Source organism: Numenius arquata, chromosome 2 (genome assembly GCF_964106895.1).
Source record: "Numenius arquata chromosome 2, bNumArq3.hap1.1, whole genome shotgun sequence".
Classification (NCBI taxonomy): Eukaryota; Metazoa; Chordata; class Aves; order Charadriiformes; family Scolopacidae; genus Numenius; species Numenius arquata.
In genome coordinates this window covers 76353410-76366353 of record NC_133577.1, presented here as the reverse complement: position 1 = coordinate 76366353, position 12944 = coordinate 76353410, and the positions used below count along the sequence as shown (strand labels likewise).

The 12944-nt window shown below is 50.0% G+C and overlaps 2 protein-coding genes across 2 annotated transcripts; one reads left to right on the top strand and one right to left on the bottom strand.

Moving 5' to 3' along the window:
- The first annotated feature begins 1129 nt into the window (after positions 1-1129).
- On the top strand, positions 1130-10498 carry JOSD1 (Josephin domain containing 1). The gene is made up of 4 exons (XM_074167089.1): positions 1130-1954; positions 6205-6333; positions 6442-6636; positions 8037-10498. Exons 1-4 carry the CDS (start codon positions 1770-1772, stop codon positions 8134-8136), a joined length of 609 nt encoding a protein of 202 aa, XP_074023190.1. The 5' UTR covers positions 1130-1769; the 3' UTR covers positions 8137-10498.
- Positions 8954-12857, bottom strand: TOMM22 (translocase of outer mitochondrial membrane 22). Its single transcript, XM_074167100.1, has 4 exons — positions 12719-12857; positions 12497-12615; positions 12076-12193; positions 8954-11637 (listed from the first exon to the last, which is right to left on the bottom strand). Exons 1-4 carry the CDS (start codon positions 12824-12826, stop codon positions 11563-11565), a joined length of 420 nt encoding a protein of 139 aa, XP_074023201.1. The 5' UTR covers positions 12827-12857; the 3' UTR covers positions 8954-11562.
- Between the last annotated feature and the right edge of the window lie 87 nt (positions 12858-12944).

The following is a 12944-nucleotide window of genomic DNA, read 5'->3' as shown; positions in this document are numbered from 1 at the left end:
GCAAAGGGGCCCGACGCCCATTCAGGCCCCGGACTTCTGACAGAAAGCCCCTCCGCCCCCTGGCCGTTTGAGCTCGCGGCGTTCGGACGGTGAGGGGCCGAGGAACGGGGAACGCTCCGGCCCCTGAGGGGTTTTGCGAGCCGGCCGGCGGGGAAGCCGCCCGTCCTGTTCCTCCACCGCCGCCACCAGGCGCAGGTCGGAGCGCAGCAAAGCCGGGGAGGGTTTATGTTTATTCACCCGGCGGTGAAACCACTTCAGTCGTCCCGGCTTATTTATCGCGGCGCGAGACTCCACGCTCTCGCTAATTAAGCAAGGCGAGACGAGAAAGGGGAAATTGCAGCTCAGGGGAATTAACGCGCCTCAGGTTACGCGGCGAATTAACCGCAGGGGCCAGGAACGAACCCAGCCGGCCCCGCTCTCCGGGCCCGGCCCCCCTCTGCCTCCCGGGCCCCTTTCCAGGAGGAGCTTGTGTGGGAGAACCGAAGGGGCGGCCGCGGTTCAGAAGCGGACACTGGCCCGGCCGCAGCGACCCCCACTCTTCCCCCCCCCCCCCTCGGGCCGCCCCGCCCTCTGACGTCAGGGGGCGGGCGCGCTCCCGACGTCGGCGCGTGCGGGGCGGACCGCGGGGCACGCGCGCGGCGGGGGTCACGGGGCGGAGGAGGTTTGCAAGGGGGTGTGGGGGGGGGGGGGGCGTGTGTGTGTAAGAGCGGAGCGAGCGGGACCCGGTGCGCATGCGCTGTCGGCCGTCGGTGTGGGGCGGTCGGGGCTGAAGAGCGGGTGAGGCGGCGGCGGGGCCCGGCGGCTCCCCTCGCGTCCCTCCCGAGGGGAAGGGCGGGCGCCTCGTCCCGGCGGCGAGCCCCGAGGGGCGGGGAGGCTGCCAGGTGGCGGTTGGGGGGGGGTTAGGCCCCCTTAGCGCTGGTGGCGGGGCGTGTGGGGCTGGGCCTTGGTTGTGGGAAGCGGCTGCGCCCCCGGTGGGGGGTGGTGGTTCGGTGTGGGGAGGGCCGGGGTGGGAAGGTGCGAGGCAGGCCTTGGGGCTGGTCCCGCCTGCTGCCTGCCCTCCCCTCGCCCCCACGGGCTTTGTGCTGCCTCTTCTCAACGCTAATGGAGACTTCCCTTTGTCGGAGCGCAGGGTGACTTGTGAGGAATTGCCTTCCCCGGAGCCTGGACCTGGTGGTGTTTTTTTTTGTGGCCTAGCAAGAAGCGGTTTCCTTTCTCGAGCTTTTGGTATCTTCTTGCCTGGATTCAGTCATTCCCAAAGGAATGGAGAAATGCAACTGATAAGTCCTTAACCACCCTGTGCTCCCATAGGCAACACCAGAAGCTGGCTTCACCTTCTCCACTTTGGCACTTTGGGGGTGGGCCTTTGTTACCTGCTCTGGGTACCTTTTTAGTGGCACTATAGACAAAAGGAGATGGAAGAAAAGGAGCGATGTGATAAATCCCAGCTGGTATCTTGAGACTAAGGGAATTCCTATCTTTTGACTTGGGTTGTTTTTTTTTTTTTTTCCTGTTGGGGGGAGGGAAGTATTACATTTTTTGAGGTATGGGAGGAGGGAGAAAAAATATGTTGCAGATCTTTATGTGGTTTCTAAAACCAGCCATCAGAGGCAATTACTAAATAAACTGAAGCACAAGAGGAGGGTTTGTGAGCTGGAAGCAGAGCTAGCCTACAAAAGAACGGGGCAGTGGGCTGCTGTTGTGACTGTGGAGGAAGAAACTTCAGCCTCCTTCATTTCTCACCACCTACTCTCCGTCCACCCTGCGAGAAAATGAGTTGTGTGCCATGGAAAGGTGACAAGACCAAATCGGAATCACCAGAGCCACCTCAGCTACCACCACTGCATATTTACCATGAGAAGCAGCGTAGGGAGCTGTGTGCCCTCCATGCCCTCAACAATGTCTTCCAGGACAGCAACGCCTTCACTAGGGAAACCCTGCAGGAGATTTTTCAGAGGTAGGATACTCTGCACTGGTGTTAGCTTCCCCCTGTCCTCTGTTGCTTGGAGGAATTTTCACATTTTATTTGGGGGGGAAAAAGAGCAAAGGAGGCATTCAGAGTATGCCACTGCTTTGAACTGACTGTAGCTTCTTTTTTAAATCCTTCCCCTCCCTCCCTCTTTTTTTTTACCTCTGTCCATGCAGAAATTCTCTTTTTACTTGCTTCTTAAACTATTCAGGCTGCCAGTTTTACGCCCAAGGACTTTATTGCAGATGCTGTCATGTGGTTGGACTGCTGTCTTCTCCCCCACCCACCTTAGTGCATCTTCTAACTGTCTTCCATATTTTTGCCCCTGCCTCGTGTAGATATGTTATCTTGATGTCAGTAATGGATTTGGGGATTGGCTTGAGACAATGAAGGCGTGAGGAATAACAAATGGCTCATCATAAAAGCTTCTTAATTTAGTACCACAACACTTCTAAGTGTTTTGGAAATTAGAAGTGACTCCTTATTCAAGCAGTTAAGTTCATTATGGGTCTTTTTCCGTGCAGTGAGACCCTGTGTACTCTGTCAAACTGAAATTAATTTCAGTAGCTAGATCCCCTTTTTCTGTGGCGTTGTTAAATGTTTCCCAGCAGCTTCAGATAATTATTAAAAGCGTTTTTGAGTTTTACTGGGATAAATGTAAATTATATGTTTACTTTATGCTGTTTCAATACTTTGTGGAAATTCTCCTGAGCGTGCCTTTGGAAATTGTGGTGACCTTCCATTGGTGAAGCTAAGTAATCACATGGGAAAAGGGGTCTCCTCTGATACTCGGCCTGTGAATGTTGTACTCCTCACATAGGTTATGCTCGAATACCCATTACTAGCAGTTGATGGCATCTTGTGTTTGTGACAGGTAGGAAATCACGCTTTGTAACAGTGGTCACACAGGTACTGTTGGGCAAGGCAGTTGGGGTGCCCTGTGCTGATGAGCAGGGAGCTACGTGCCTGTTGCTGCTGTCCTGAAAATGGGCAGATTTATGGAACTGATGCTTGATTCATCAAATGCATGCCTGTCTTTGGCAAAGGAAGTGTGGTGATGGGCAACAGTAAATATCATGTTGAAATGGTATTTATGATAGCACTGTAAATAAAATTCCTATTGGTAAAGGGGATCTGATCCATGGCAGGCTCAGGGCGCTCACTGTCCAGTGTAAAGACGCTATGGTTTTGTTCCACAGCAGCAATTGTCAGAATCTTAATCACAGATGGATTGTTATTGGCCTGAAGCAAACAAAGGCAGTTCATGTGGTAGAAGGAGTGTGATGATCTAATTAGTTGGCTTTCATTGGGTTTGGTGAGAGAGACTTAGTGTGCAGCATGAAACCTCTCAGAAAGTGCTGGGATTTCAATCTTGTTGGACCTCTTGCCCTAAAAAAAGAGAGTTTGTCTTTGATTCCAACCTGGTATTGTTCCATCCTAATATTCGGATCAAGATACACAGGTTGATTCAGCCCCACGGTAGTGTGGAGATAAACATGGAAATTCTTCCAGAAATGGATGGGCTGTAAGCTGTGCGTAAGAATTGTCACTGCCTCTGCATCTCTGTTGGGTCACTACTCATGTCTAGTTCTTTGACTTGCCTGTAAGAAGTGTGGATTTAGTTGCCCTTTATACGTCACTCTTCTGTATGTCTTTCCTGTGTCTAGTCGTATTCTGTGTTGATAACTCTGATAATGGATTGATGATTATTTTTAATAAGCTACAAAAATGTTGTGAGGTGTGAATTTTGTTTGTTTTTTTTTTTTAAAGACTGTGTTGACAAGGTAACGAAATTACAAATGAACTTCAGCTTTCTGTAGCTCTTACCACATCCCTTGAAGAATAATTGAACCACGTTGCTTAATCATTAGTTTCCCTTTTGCTGCATCCCATTGCATTAGGCCACCGTAGTCTGATGATTATCGTCTCAAGCGTATGGCAAAACATGCCCTAACCTCCCATATGATTTTGTGGTTCTTCCTGTCTTCTTTCCTCTCATACAAGAAATATCTTTTTGATGTTCCTCTGGCTTTTGTTGCAGGAAATAAGATTGCACATTCCAAATGTTGCATGGAGGTACAAACAAAATCTCTTTGCTTCACTGGAGTCTGTGTATTGAGACCTGATTAGGAAAGACAACTGCATACAGGAATCTTGGAGCCTGTTGTGTTAAGACAACATGCTGATGAAAGTTTCTGACTTCAAAAGCTCAGGAGGATTATTACCTGGATTTCTGTCCAGCTCTGTCGGTCTTCCTCAGCTTAGTGTCTAGATAAAAAAAAATTAACTTTTAGGAGGCAACTTAATTCCTTGTCTAATCAGAATCCTTCAGCTGATGATTGTGGACCCTATTTAGGTGTGTGAGAGTAAAGATGTTGAGGCAATTCTTGGTGAAAGTTTGCTCATGGGTACCAGTTCTCTGAGTGTGTCACCTCTGCTAATTTCTTCATCTCATTGCTGGGGCTCTGAAAGTTGCGGGAAGGAACAAAGATAAATGTGCTTTTTCAGCTCTCAAATAAGCTTGACTCTGGAAAATGGTGCCACAAGAGGGTGCTTGTGCAACCCAGAGGGCTTTGCTCATTGGAAGGCTTTCCTACTTTGCTGGCACTGATGAGAGTTAATAGATTGAAGCAATGATCTTGAGGAATTAGTTGTAGCCAAGTGATCTTGCTTTATGGAGATGCTGGAAGAGCTGTGACAAGCTAAATCTCTGTGATTAGTAAAATACAGCAGAGCTTTGGAAACTGGAAACTGTGATTCTGTGAAAATGTCACCGCCTCACTTGGCAATACCCATTGGTGGGTATTAATAGCTTTTCCTATTACCACATTGTTTCGGACTCTTCTCCCTTCTGTAGTTCAGTCACTTCCCAGGCTGTTGTGCAACAGTCTGCTCCACTGCAAGAAAACTCACAGCTGATGCAAAAGGTACCTGTCTGTAGCTTGGTTGGTCTGAAACTCCCTACTCAATCTGCTGCTTTCTTCTTCTTGTTGAATGCCTTATGTTGCCAGGGAAGGAATGCAGAAGGGCTGAGGGGTTTTCACCAGATGAAATATGCCTGCAGGACTCACGTGGTGCTAAAGGCCAAGAGAAAAATGTGCAGAAACATCAGGAGTTTTGGGGGACAGAGCTGACATGAGGGAGAGGCAGGTGAAACATGGGTATTTGGATGATGCGAAGCATATGAACCTTGTGCCAGCAAAGCTGATGGAGCCCTTACCGATCAAAAGAGCAACTCATCAAAACAGAACTGATCTCAGGCTTGACTTTCTTTGGTTTGGTGTCGCATGACCTTGCTGCTCTCTGCTCCCAGTTTCCTCCTGTGCTTGCTCGTCCAGCTGTTGAAGCCCATCTGTCACCTTCATAATAATTCACCTCATTGTTTCCCTTCCTTACAATTTTTTTTTTTTTTTGGGGGGGGGGGGAACATACAATAATAAAAGTGACTAACTGGTGGTTTTTTTGCCATGCGTTTGCATGTTTTGTGCCTTGCATCCATTATCTGCATTTGTCCAAAGACTGTCTTATATTTTTGTGTGTAACATAATGGACTGTGATTCTGGATCTTTAGATGCTATAATGATGCAGGTGATGTCTAGGCAAGCTTATGGATTAAAGCTGAAGACATTTGTTTGCAACAAGGTTAGCTATTTAGTTACCTACAGCAACAGATTATTTTATTGGTTTTTAATCTTATAGCAATGGTAATGTTTTAGAAAGCTCCCAAACCCAAATAGCTTCACAGCTTTGTGTCTGAATACTTCTTTCATTTACCATTGAGGGATGGGGGAGAACCACCTTTTCTGCAGCCAGCCCTTCCTACCTCTTGTTATCTCAGCCAGTTTTCAAGACTGATATTGACTGTTGAACTCTTGAAATTCTGAGAGCTGTTGTTTTAAATGGCAAGCTGGCATTTATTCCAACCATGAATTGAGGGAAAAATAATTGAAGCATCCTTCAGAAGTACCAGTTGAAGGAGGGGGGGAGGCTTCCCACTTTGCAGTTTCTTTCACAGCAAAGCTATGATCCTAGGAGGCGTTGTACATCAAAGTTATTGTTAATGCATTATTTAGCCCTCTCAACCCCTCTGTTGAGTGATAAGGGGAAACAGATTAGTTTGTGTTCAAACATAAAATCCCTTAAAATGGCCTTCAGGTTATACAGCAGCTAGCCCCTTCCAGTTGTGGAATACAGGTTCAGCAAGCGCCTTCTGGATCAGTCTCCTGTTCTGTTTGCAGGCTGTCTCCCAACACCATGGTGACGCCCCACAAGAAGAGCATGCTGGGAAACGGAAACTATGATGTGAATGTGATCATGGCAGCACTTCAGACCAAAGGCTATGAGGCGGTTTGGTGGGACAAACGCAGGTACTGAGAAATTGCTTAATTCTGGAGATGGCCACTGTTTGTAAAAACGAGAAAGTTAAAGTACCAGCGTCTAATCTTATTGCTGTCTGGTTTTCTGCACTCTTTCAGGGATGTTAATGTCATTGCCCTGTCCAACGTGATGGGCTTCATCATGAATCTGCCCTCCAGCCTTTGCTGGGGGCCCTTGAAGCTCCCCCTCAAGAGACAGCACTGGATCTGTGTCCGGGAGGTGGGAGGCACCTACTACAACCTCGACTCCAAACTCAAGGTGCCCGAGTGGATTGGAGGTGAAAGTGAGCTCAGGTAGGATTTTTTTGTATCCTGTTCCTCCTCAAATCCCTCCCTGTTGGAGGTGAGGAATCTGTCCTTAAGCAGTTAGCGATAAGAAACCATAAATGTTTCAATAGCAAAGATTTGAGAGGAATATGGTTCTTATGCTTCTACTTAAATTTATACCGCGTTTGTGCGAATCTTGGAAAGTGCTTTTGGCGGTGATGATCTCTGTGAGCTCAGGAGAGCCTGACTTCTTCTCTTACATGGCTGGCTCTGTCACTAGTGTTGAAAGTAGAGGCCAAGTCTGGTATTAGCGAGTGGTACCTGCAACGAGATGTGCTGTGCCTCATGCTCTCAAACGTGAGAGTATCAGCATTCCTTTGCCTCTTTACTAACGATCTGTGTGTATGTTCCTACAAAAGGCTTTCCAGACTAGAACTGCAGCCTTATCCCTGACAGCAGTGAAAGCTGCTTGCTAGGAAATCACTTGCCTATGTAAGCATACGCTGTGCTTTTGGCTTGACTCCCCTCTTCAGTTTTAACACCAGGTGGTTGGTGTAATTACTTTGACTGTGAATCTAACCTGCTTGCAGTTGCTGTTCAGCTCCCATTCCATCTTGTAATCAGCTCTGCTGCCTCAGCTAGACTTGTTCTGAGGTAGGGATTGCACATGAGCAGTATTTGCAGAGCCTACTGTGCCATTGAAGTCTTGGTGAAGTGAATACCAACCTTTTGTGAGCTTCTAGGATAAAGTAACGCAGTTCTGGAACTTCTATGCGGAGCTTCTGGTGGATTTTATCCTGAGTGTGCTGTTCTTCAGCAATAAATAAGGGCTTCCTAGATAGGGAATTTTGGAAATCTGGGCCAAAAGATACCAGAGAAAATGTCGATTTGACTGTCATAGTTACTGGAGGTAATCCAAGTTTGGTATTAGAAAAAGCTTATGGCCAGAAAGGGGCTGCAGAACCATGTCAGGTGACCAGGTGGTACACTGCTTCCTATGATGTGTGATAAGGACATCTAAATGATGGGGTGGGGGGAGCTTCCCCCCAGGTATTCCAGATTTGTTGGAATTACTTTAAAATACAGTTGGATTTTTGGTTGCGGAGATCTGAAGAAACTAAACATGGTTTTAGTTGTATTTTTGCCACCTTGGAAAATTGGAAAGTGACTTCTACATAGACTTATCTCTGCTGGGGTTAAGATCATGTCTATCTAAATCTGCAGTGACTTGCTGTGTAGAGGTGTGTTGAATCTAGCAGGGCAAGTTTAATATTTGCAGGTTTTCTTTATTGTCAGAAAATAAGACATTGTGTGGGGATTTCCTCCCATTTCTTGTCATGTTTCCAGGGTTAGTTGCATTTAGTAGTTGTAGAAGATGATGGAGTTCTACGTTTGGTAGTGCTTACTTCTGTTTCTCTTCATGATAGGAAATTTCTGAAACACCAGCTGAGAGGAAAGAACTGTGAACTCCTGCTGGTGGTACCAGAAGAGGTGGAAGCACATCAGAGCTGGAGAGCTGACGTGTGACCCGAACCGACTCTGTCCTCCCACTACAGCTCTTCCCCTTTACTGAACTCCCGACGTCCCGAAACCCAGATAATGGGTGCCCCGACTCTTCTCATCTGGAACTTCCTTTCTTAGGCTCTTCTCTTCCTTCCTTGGTGCAATAGGGCAATTGTGTAGGATGCTGGGTGGGGTGGGTGGGGAAGAATTGAGGGCAGAGCGGAGGAAACTGGAAGCCAATCACTTCAGTTGCAGAGGCGGATGAGCTGCGTGCCCTTTAGCTAGCTAGAAGGCATCGTGCTCTTTAAAACCAGGCTTTGGGGCTAGGGTGTCTGGAAGCCTCTTGGCCTCCCTCTCCCCACGTTGTTCAAGGCAGCATGTGGTGGGACGTTGCTCCCACCGGGGCTTGTCAGGGATGAGCAGGGGCCGAGCATGCTGCTGCCTCTTCACAAGTCTCTCCCTCCAAAACAAGTCGTTGTGAAGATGTTTGCAATTCCTAAGGGTCTCTCGGGACGCTCTCAAACACTAGGAATGGTACGGTGCTCAGCACGACCCCCTGCTTCTTAGGGGTAGTTTGTGCCAGGAATGAGACAACAATAATAAAAACAGTGTCATCTTTCAAGAAATTCTTCGGGTAGCTAAAGGATTCTTCCCCAGAGTCTCCAGGGCATTATGTATGTGGTGAGCAGTTGTTGGGCAGCATATGGCTGGCTGAGGCGACGTGGAAACAGCGAGTGCAGCGTAATTGAGGAGTATCGAGTTTCTGGACTGGAGAGAGGCCGTAGTCTGCTTGGGTTTCTTTGTGCTACGTTGGGTTTTGTTTTTTTTTTTTTTCTTTTTTAAAATCTGTTTTGGTTTTCTGCATGGTCACCCAGTAGTTTAGGGGCTGCTCGGAGAGGGAATGAAACTTGCAGGGGCTTTGACAGGAATTAATTCCCTCTTATTTTGCCTCTTTCCAGACAGAAGTCTAGCCAACAGTCACGCATGTCATGTGAAGTGTCCCAGAAAGAGGTAAAGTTACAAAGCAAAAAATCATCTGAAGGGGGATAGACTTTACAGTAGTCAGTTTTCGCCCTTTTTATAGTTCCTAGCTGTTAATGTGGGAGATGCAGAGGGTCCATCAGAGCCTTTGGGTGTTGGAGAGACCCTGGCCTGGTAGTTGAACCAACTTGTCTTGTAGTGTTGGCCAACAAACATTCCATTAACGGACGAATCGCTTTTTCCTCCCCTCCCTTCTGCGGGGAAGAGTGACTAGACATGGAGATGCTAAGAGGAATCTCCACCAGCTGCTTCCTGGTCACCTGGGTGAGCTGTAGCTCAGTCACGCCTTCCACAGCAGGAGGAAGAAACGCTGAACTGGGAACAGACTTCTTTGCGTTTAGCTCTTCCTGGCCGATCTTCCATTTGTTTCCCTCCTTTACGCACAGGATGTCTCAGTTAAACAGCAATCTCCAGGACGTCACGGTGCTTGGAGGATCCCGCTCCATCGTGCAGGGAAGTCTCATGACTGGTGTTGGAGCTTGCGAAAGGAGAGGGGTTGTAACTACCTATTCTCAGTTATTTTCCTCTCGAGAGCTCCACAGAGCATCAGCAGGTGTTTGAAGCCGAGAGACCACCAAACTCGCACCTTCCTAACGGAGAACGGAGGCCACATGACGACGAGGGGACGCTGATGTTCACCGACACACGCACCTCCCCCCTCCCTCCCCAGACATCTGGCAAGCACCGTTTTGCAGTCTTTTGAGCACAGCCTCCCGCAGTCAAGGGCAAATGGCTCTTGGGTTTTAAAGACCCAACGTTTCTATAAAAAGTCCTATTTCGTAACACATTCCAATGACCAATACCAGCTGGCAGAGTTTTTAAACACTTCACAGGCAGGACGCGCAGCCTGCAGGCGTTCTGCTCCTGACTTGAAGCCATTTCTTCAAGAGGGGAAGGGGGGGGGGGGAGCTGGGGGGAGAATAAATCTCAACAGCAATGTTTTTCTATGCTGATTAAAGTCGCACTTTGGAGAAAAAAAAAAACCCTGTTTGCATGGAAACTGCAAGCCAATGGATCAGTGCACAATATGCAAAGATGTTTTAAAATATTTTGGGGCTATTTTCCTCTCCTTGTATGTCAGCACCTTTCCCGTGGGGGAGGGGGGATTAGGGAGAGGGAGGGAACAGTGTGATCCAGCTGCTCAGGTAAAGGGAAAGTGTACGATCACACCCCCGGGGGGGGGAGGAAGTGAGGCGAGGATGCCCGTGCCCGAGGGTGGGCGAGCTGGTCCAGTCCCACCCCTGGGGAGCGGGGAAGCCCGTGGTTTGTTTTCTTGCTTGTTTGGTTTTGTTAGAGCCTTGTCTTGGGTTTGTTTACAGAGATGTATTTTGTTTAACCAAATGTTAAAAAATGGAAAAAAAAAAAAAAAAAAGAAAAAAAGGTTTCCATATAAATGTCCTATCACTTCTGTACGTTCAGCTGAACTGTTCTGTAACAAAGTATGTAAAGGAAAAAATAAATTTTTTTTTTTCTTTGGTTATAAAACTGCAGCCTTTCTGTGAGTTATTAAGTCTCCATTATTAAGTCGGTCAGTGGTGCTGAGGTAGAATCCCCGCTCTCATAACTCCCTTAAGGCACACAGAGCCCTGTCTGTCCCTTCCCCCATGGTCACGCATGAAACAGGGCAGGGTGTCTCCCCCACAAGGCCACCACCAGCTCTGAAAGGACTGAGCCTCCCTAAAGGACATCTATTAAAACCACACTGCTCGGGTTGGGTTTATTTAATATTCGATACAAAAAAATACGCAGCCGATATCTGAAGCTCTACTTTATGAGGCAGAGGATCAGCGCGGATGTGATCGTCTCAAACCTGGCCTGCTGCTCCCTGGGTTCTCACGTGCACACGCGTGTGCACACACACGTCAAGTTGCAGTGAAGGTGTTCCTGCACGCTCCTCTTCCCGCAGCGTGTTTTTTTTCCACGGGGTACAGCTACCCGTGCCCCTCCTTCCTTTCCTTTGCTTGCTGGGAAAGTCACTCCTCCTCCTGTCCCCGGTGTCCTTCAGCTCCAAGCCAGCCAGGAAAGGATTGGGTTTTGTTTGACTGCCACCTTTCGAAGCCTGACCCCTGCCCCGGGGTGGTTTTGTGGTGGGGCGGGGGCAAGGAGGCTGGAAGAGGAACTCCCCCAGTTCAAGTCTGTAACCGGTTTATGGCGTACTGATTGAATCAAAGGAAAAACTCATGACTTCTACAAGGGGGAGAGGATGCAGACAGGAGCCGTCATCAGGTCCAGAGAGGGGGGGGCTTCCCCCCCCCCATTATGAACAGGTCAATGTCCCAAAGGAGAACCAAAAATAAAAACAAACAACCGGAAAAAAAAAAAATGCCCTGACCCAACAAATCAATAGTTCGATGTATCATCATCTCAAGGTCTTCCCACATGATATGAATCCAGCGCGGCTCCCGCAAATTAGATTTTTCCGGAGAGTGGAGGCAGGGCCCCTGGCATTCCCCCTGAGAGCCCCGTGTTGGGTCCAAGGAGGATCTGGAAGGGAAAGGGTCAGTTGGGGGAACAGTGAGGACACGGGGCAGCTTCCCCCCGCCCTGCCCTCCCCTCACTATTCACTACTGAAGGTAGCGGCAGCGTTTTGCCGTATCAGTTCCTCCCCTGCTACAACAACCAAGTTTAACGCTCGACCACACCAAATGCAAAGGAGATAGGTGCGGAGGTCGCTGCGTGAGGCCCGTGCGCAGCCCTCGCTGCCTATTTTAGCCCAGAGAAAGCCGGGTTGTGTGAAAGCCGGAGTTTGCCACCAGCCTGTTACTGGGAATCGGCAGGATCGTCCCATTGGAACGTTCAACCAGAGCATCTGGTGGGATGAATGAGGCCAGAAGGTGTAACAAATCGCACCCTGCTCCATAAGCTCCCTCAGCAGCCGGCTCTGAAGGGCTGTGGGAGAGCGCTGGGGTGTCCCCACCTCACCTGTCGCTGCTGCAGCTGCTGCTGTTGCTCCATCTGCAGTTTTTCAGTTTCGAAGACAACAGGAAGAACCAGAATCATGAAGGAGGTGGTCCCAATCCACAGAGCTGCCCTGGAGAATCTAGGAAGGAGAAACCACGTTGGAAATAAGAAACAGTTCCTTAGCTGTTTCTTAAAGGCACGGAGCTCCTACCGAGTTTCCGTCCCTCAGACAAAAGCCTTCCCCCCAGTTCCACCCCCGAGCTGCCACCTTCTCCCCGCTCTCCCCAGGCCACCGAGAAACAAAGACAGCAGGCCCGTCGCTCCCCGCCCGCCCCGCGCCGCGCTACCGGCGGCAAAAGCCGCAGCGGAAGCCGGCGGAGCCGCCTCGCACCCACCGGGCCCCGCTGCGGCGGGACGCCCGCCCGGCCCGGCGCTCTCTCACCGGTACATCTTCTGTGCTACCGTCAGCGACAGGTCGAAGGTGGCTCCGGCCGCCGATCGGACGCTCTCGGGGAACATCTCCGTCAGCCCCCACAGCCGCTCCGCCAGCGTCTCGTCCAGCTGCGGGCGGCATCGCAGCGCGTCAGGCCCGGCCCGCCTCTGCGGCCCCGCCGGGGTCACCTCGCCCGCCCGCCCCTCCCGGCCCTTCCCGCCGCCCCGCTACCTCCTCGTCGTCCTCCTCCTCCTCCAGCTCGTCCTCCAGCTCCTCGGCCTTGGCCGAGCCGCCCTTGGGCAGCAGCTCCTCGGGAGACAGGGACGCAGCGGCCGCCATCACCACCAGACAGGGACGGAGGGGGCGGCGAGACAGCGGAAGCGGAAGGGCGGGCGGAGCGCCGCCGGAAGCGGGGCGGTGCTCCCACCGCCCTGGCTCGGGGGGAAGCAGCGACCCC

Coding starts and splice junctions, on each gene's coding strand:
- JOSD1 (XM_074167089.1), top strand. CDS start 1,770: ATGAGTTGTGTGCCATGGAAAGGTGACAAGACCAAATCGGAATCACCA. Junction 1,955..6,204: donor CTGCAGGAGATTTTTCAGAG/GTAGGATACTCT, acceptor TTCTGTTTGCAG/GCTGTCTCCCAACACCATGG. Junction 6,334..6,441: donor GTTTGGTGGGACAAACGCAG/GTACTGAGAAAT, acceptor GCACTCTTTCAG/GGATGTTAATGTCATTGCCC.
- TOMM22 (XM_074167100.1), bottom strand. CDS start 12,826: ATGGCGGCCGCTGCGTCCCTGTCTCCCGAGGAGCTGCTGCCCAAGGGC. Junction 12,616..12,718: donor AGGAGGAGGACGACGAGGAG/GTAGCGGGGCGG, acceptor TGCCGCCCGCAG/CTGGACGAGACGCTGGCGGA. Junction 12,194..12,496: donor GTAGCACAGAAGATGTACCG/GTGAGAGAGCGC, acceptor TCTCCTTCCTAG/ATTCTCCAGGGCAGCTCTGT.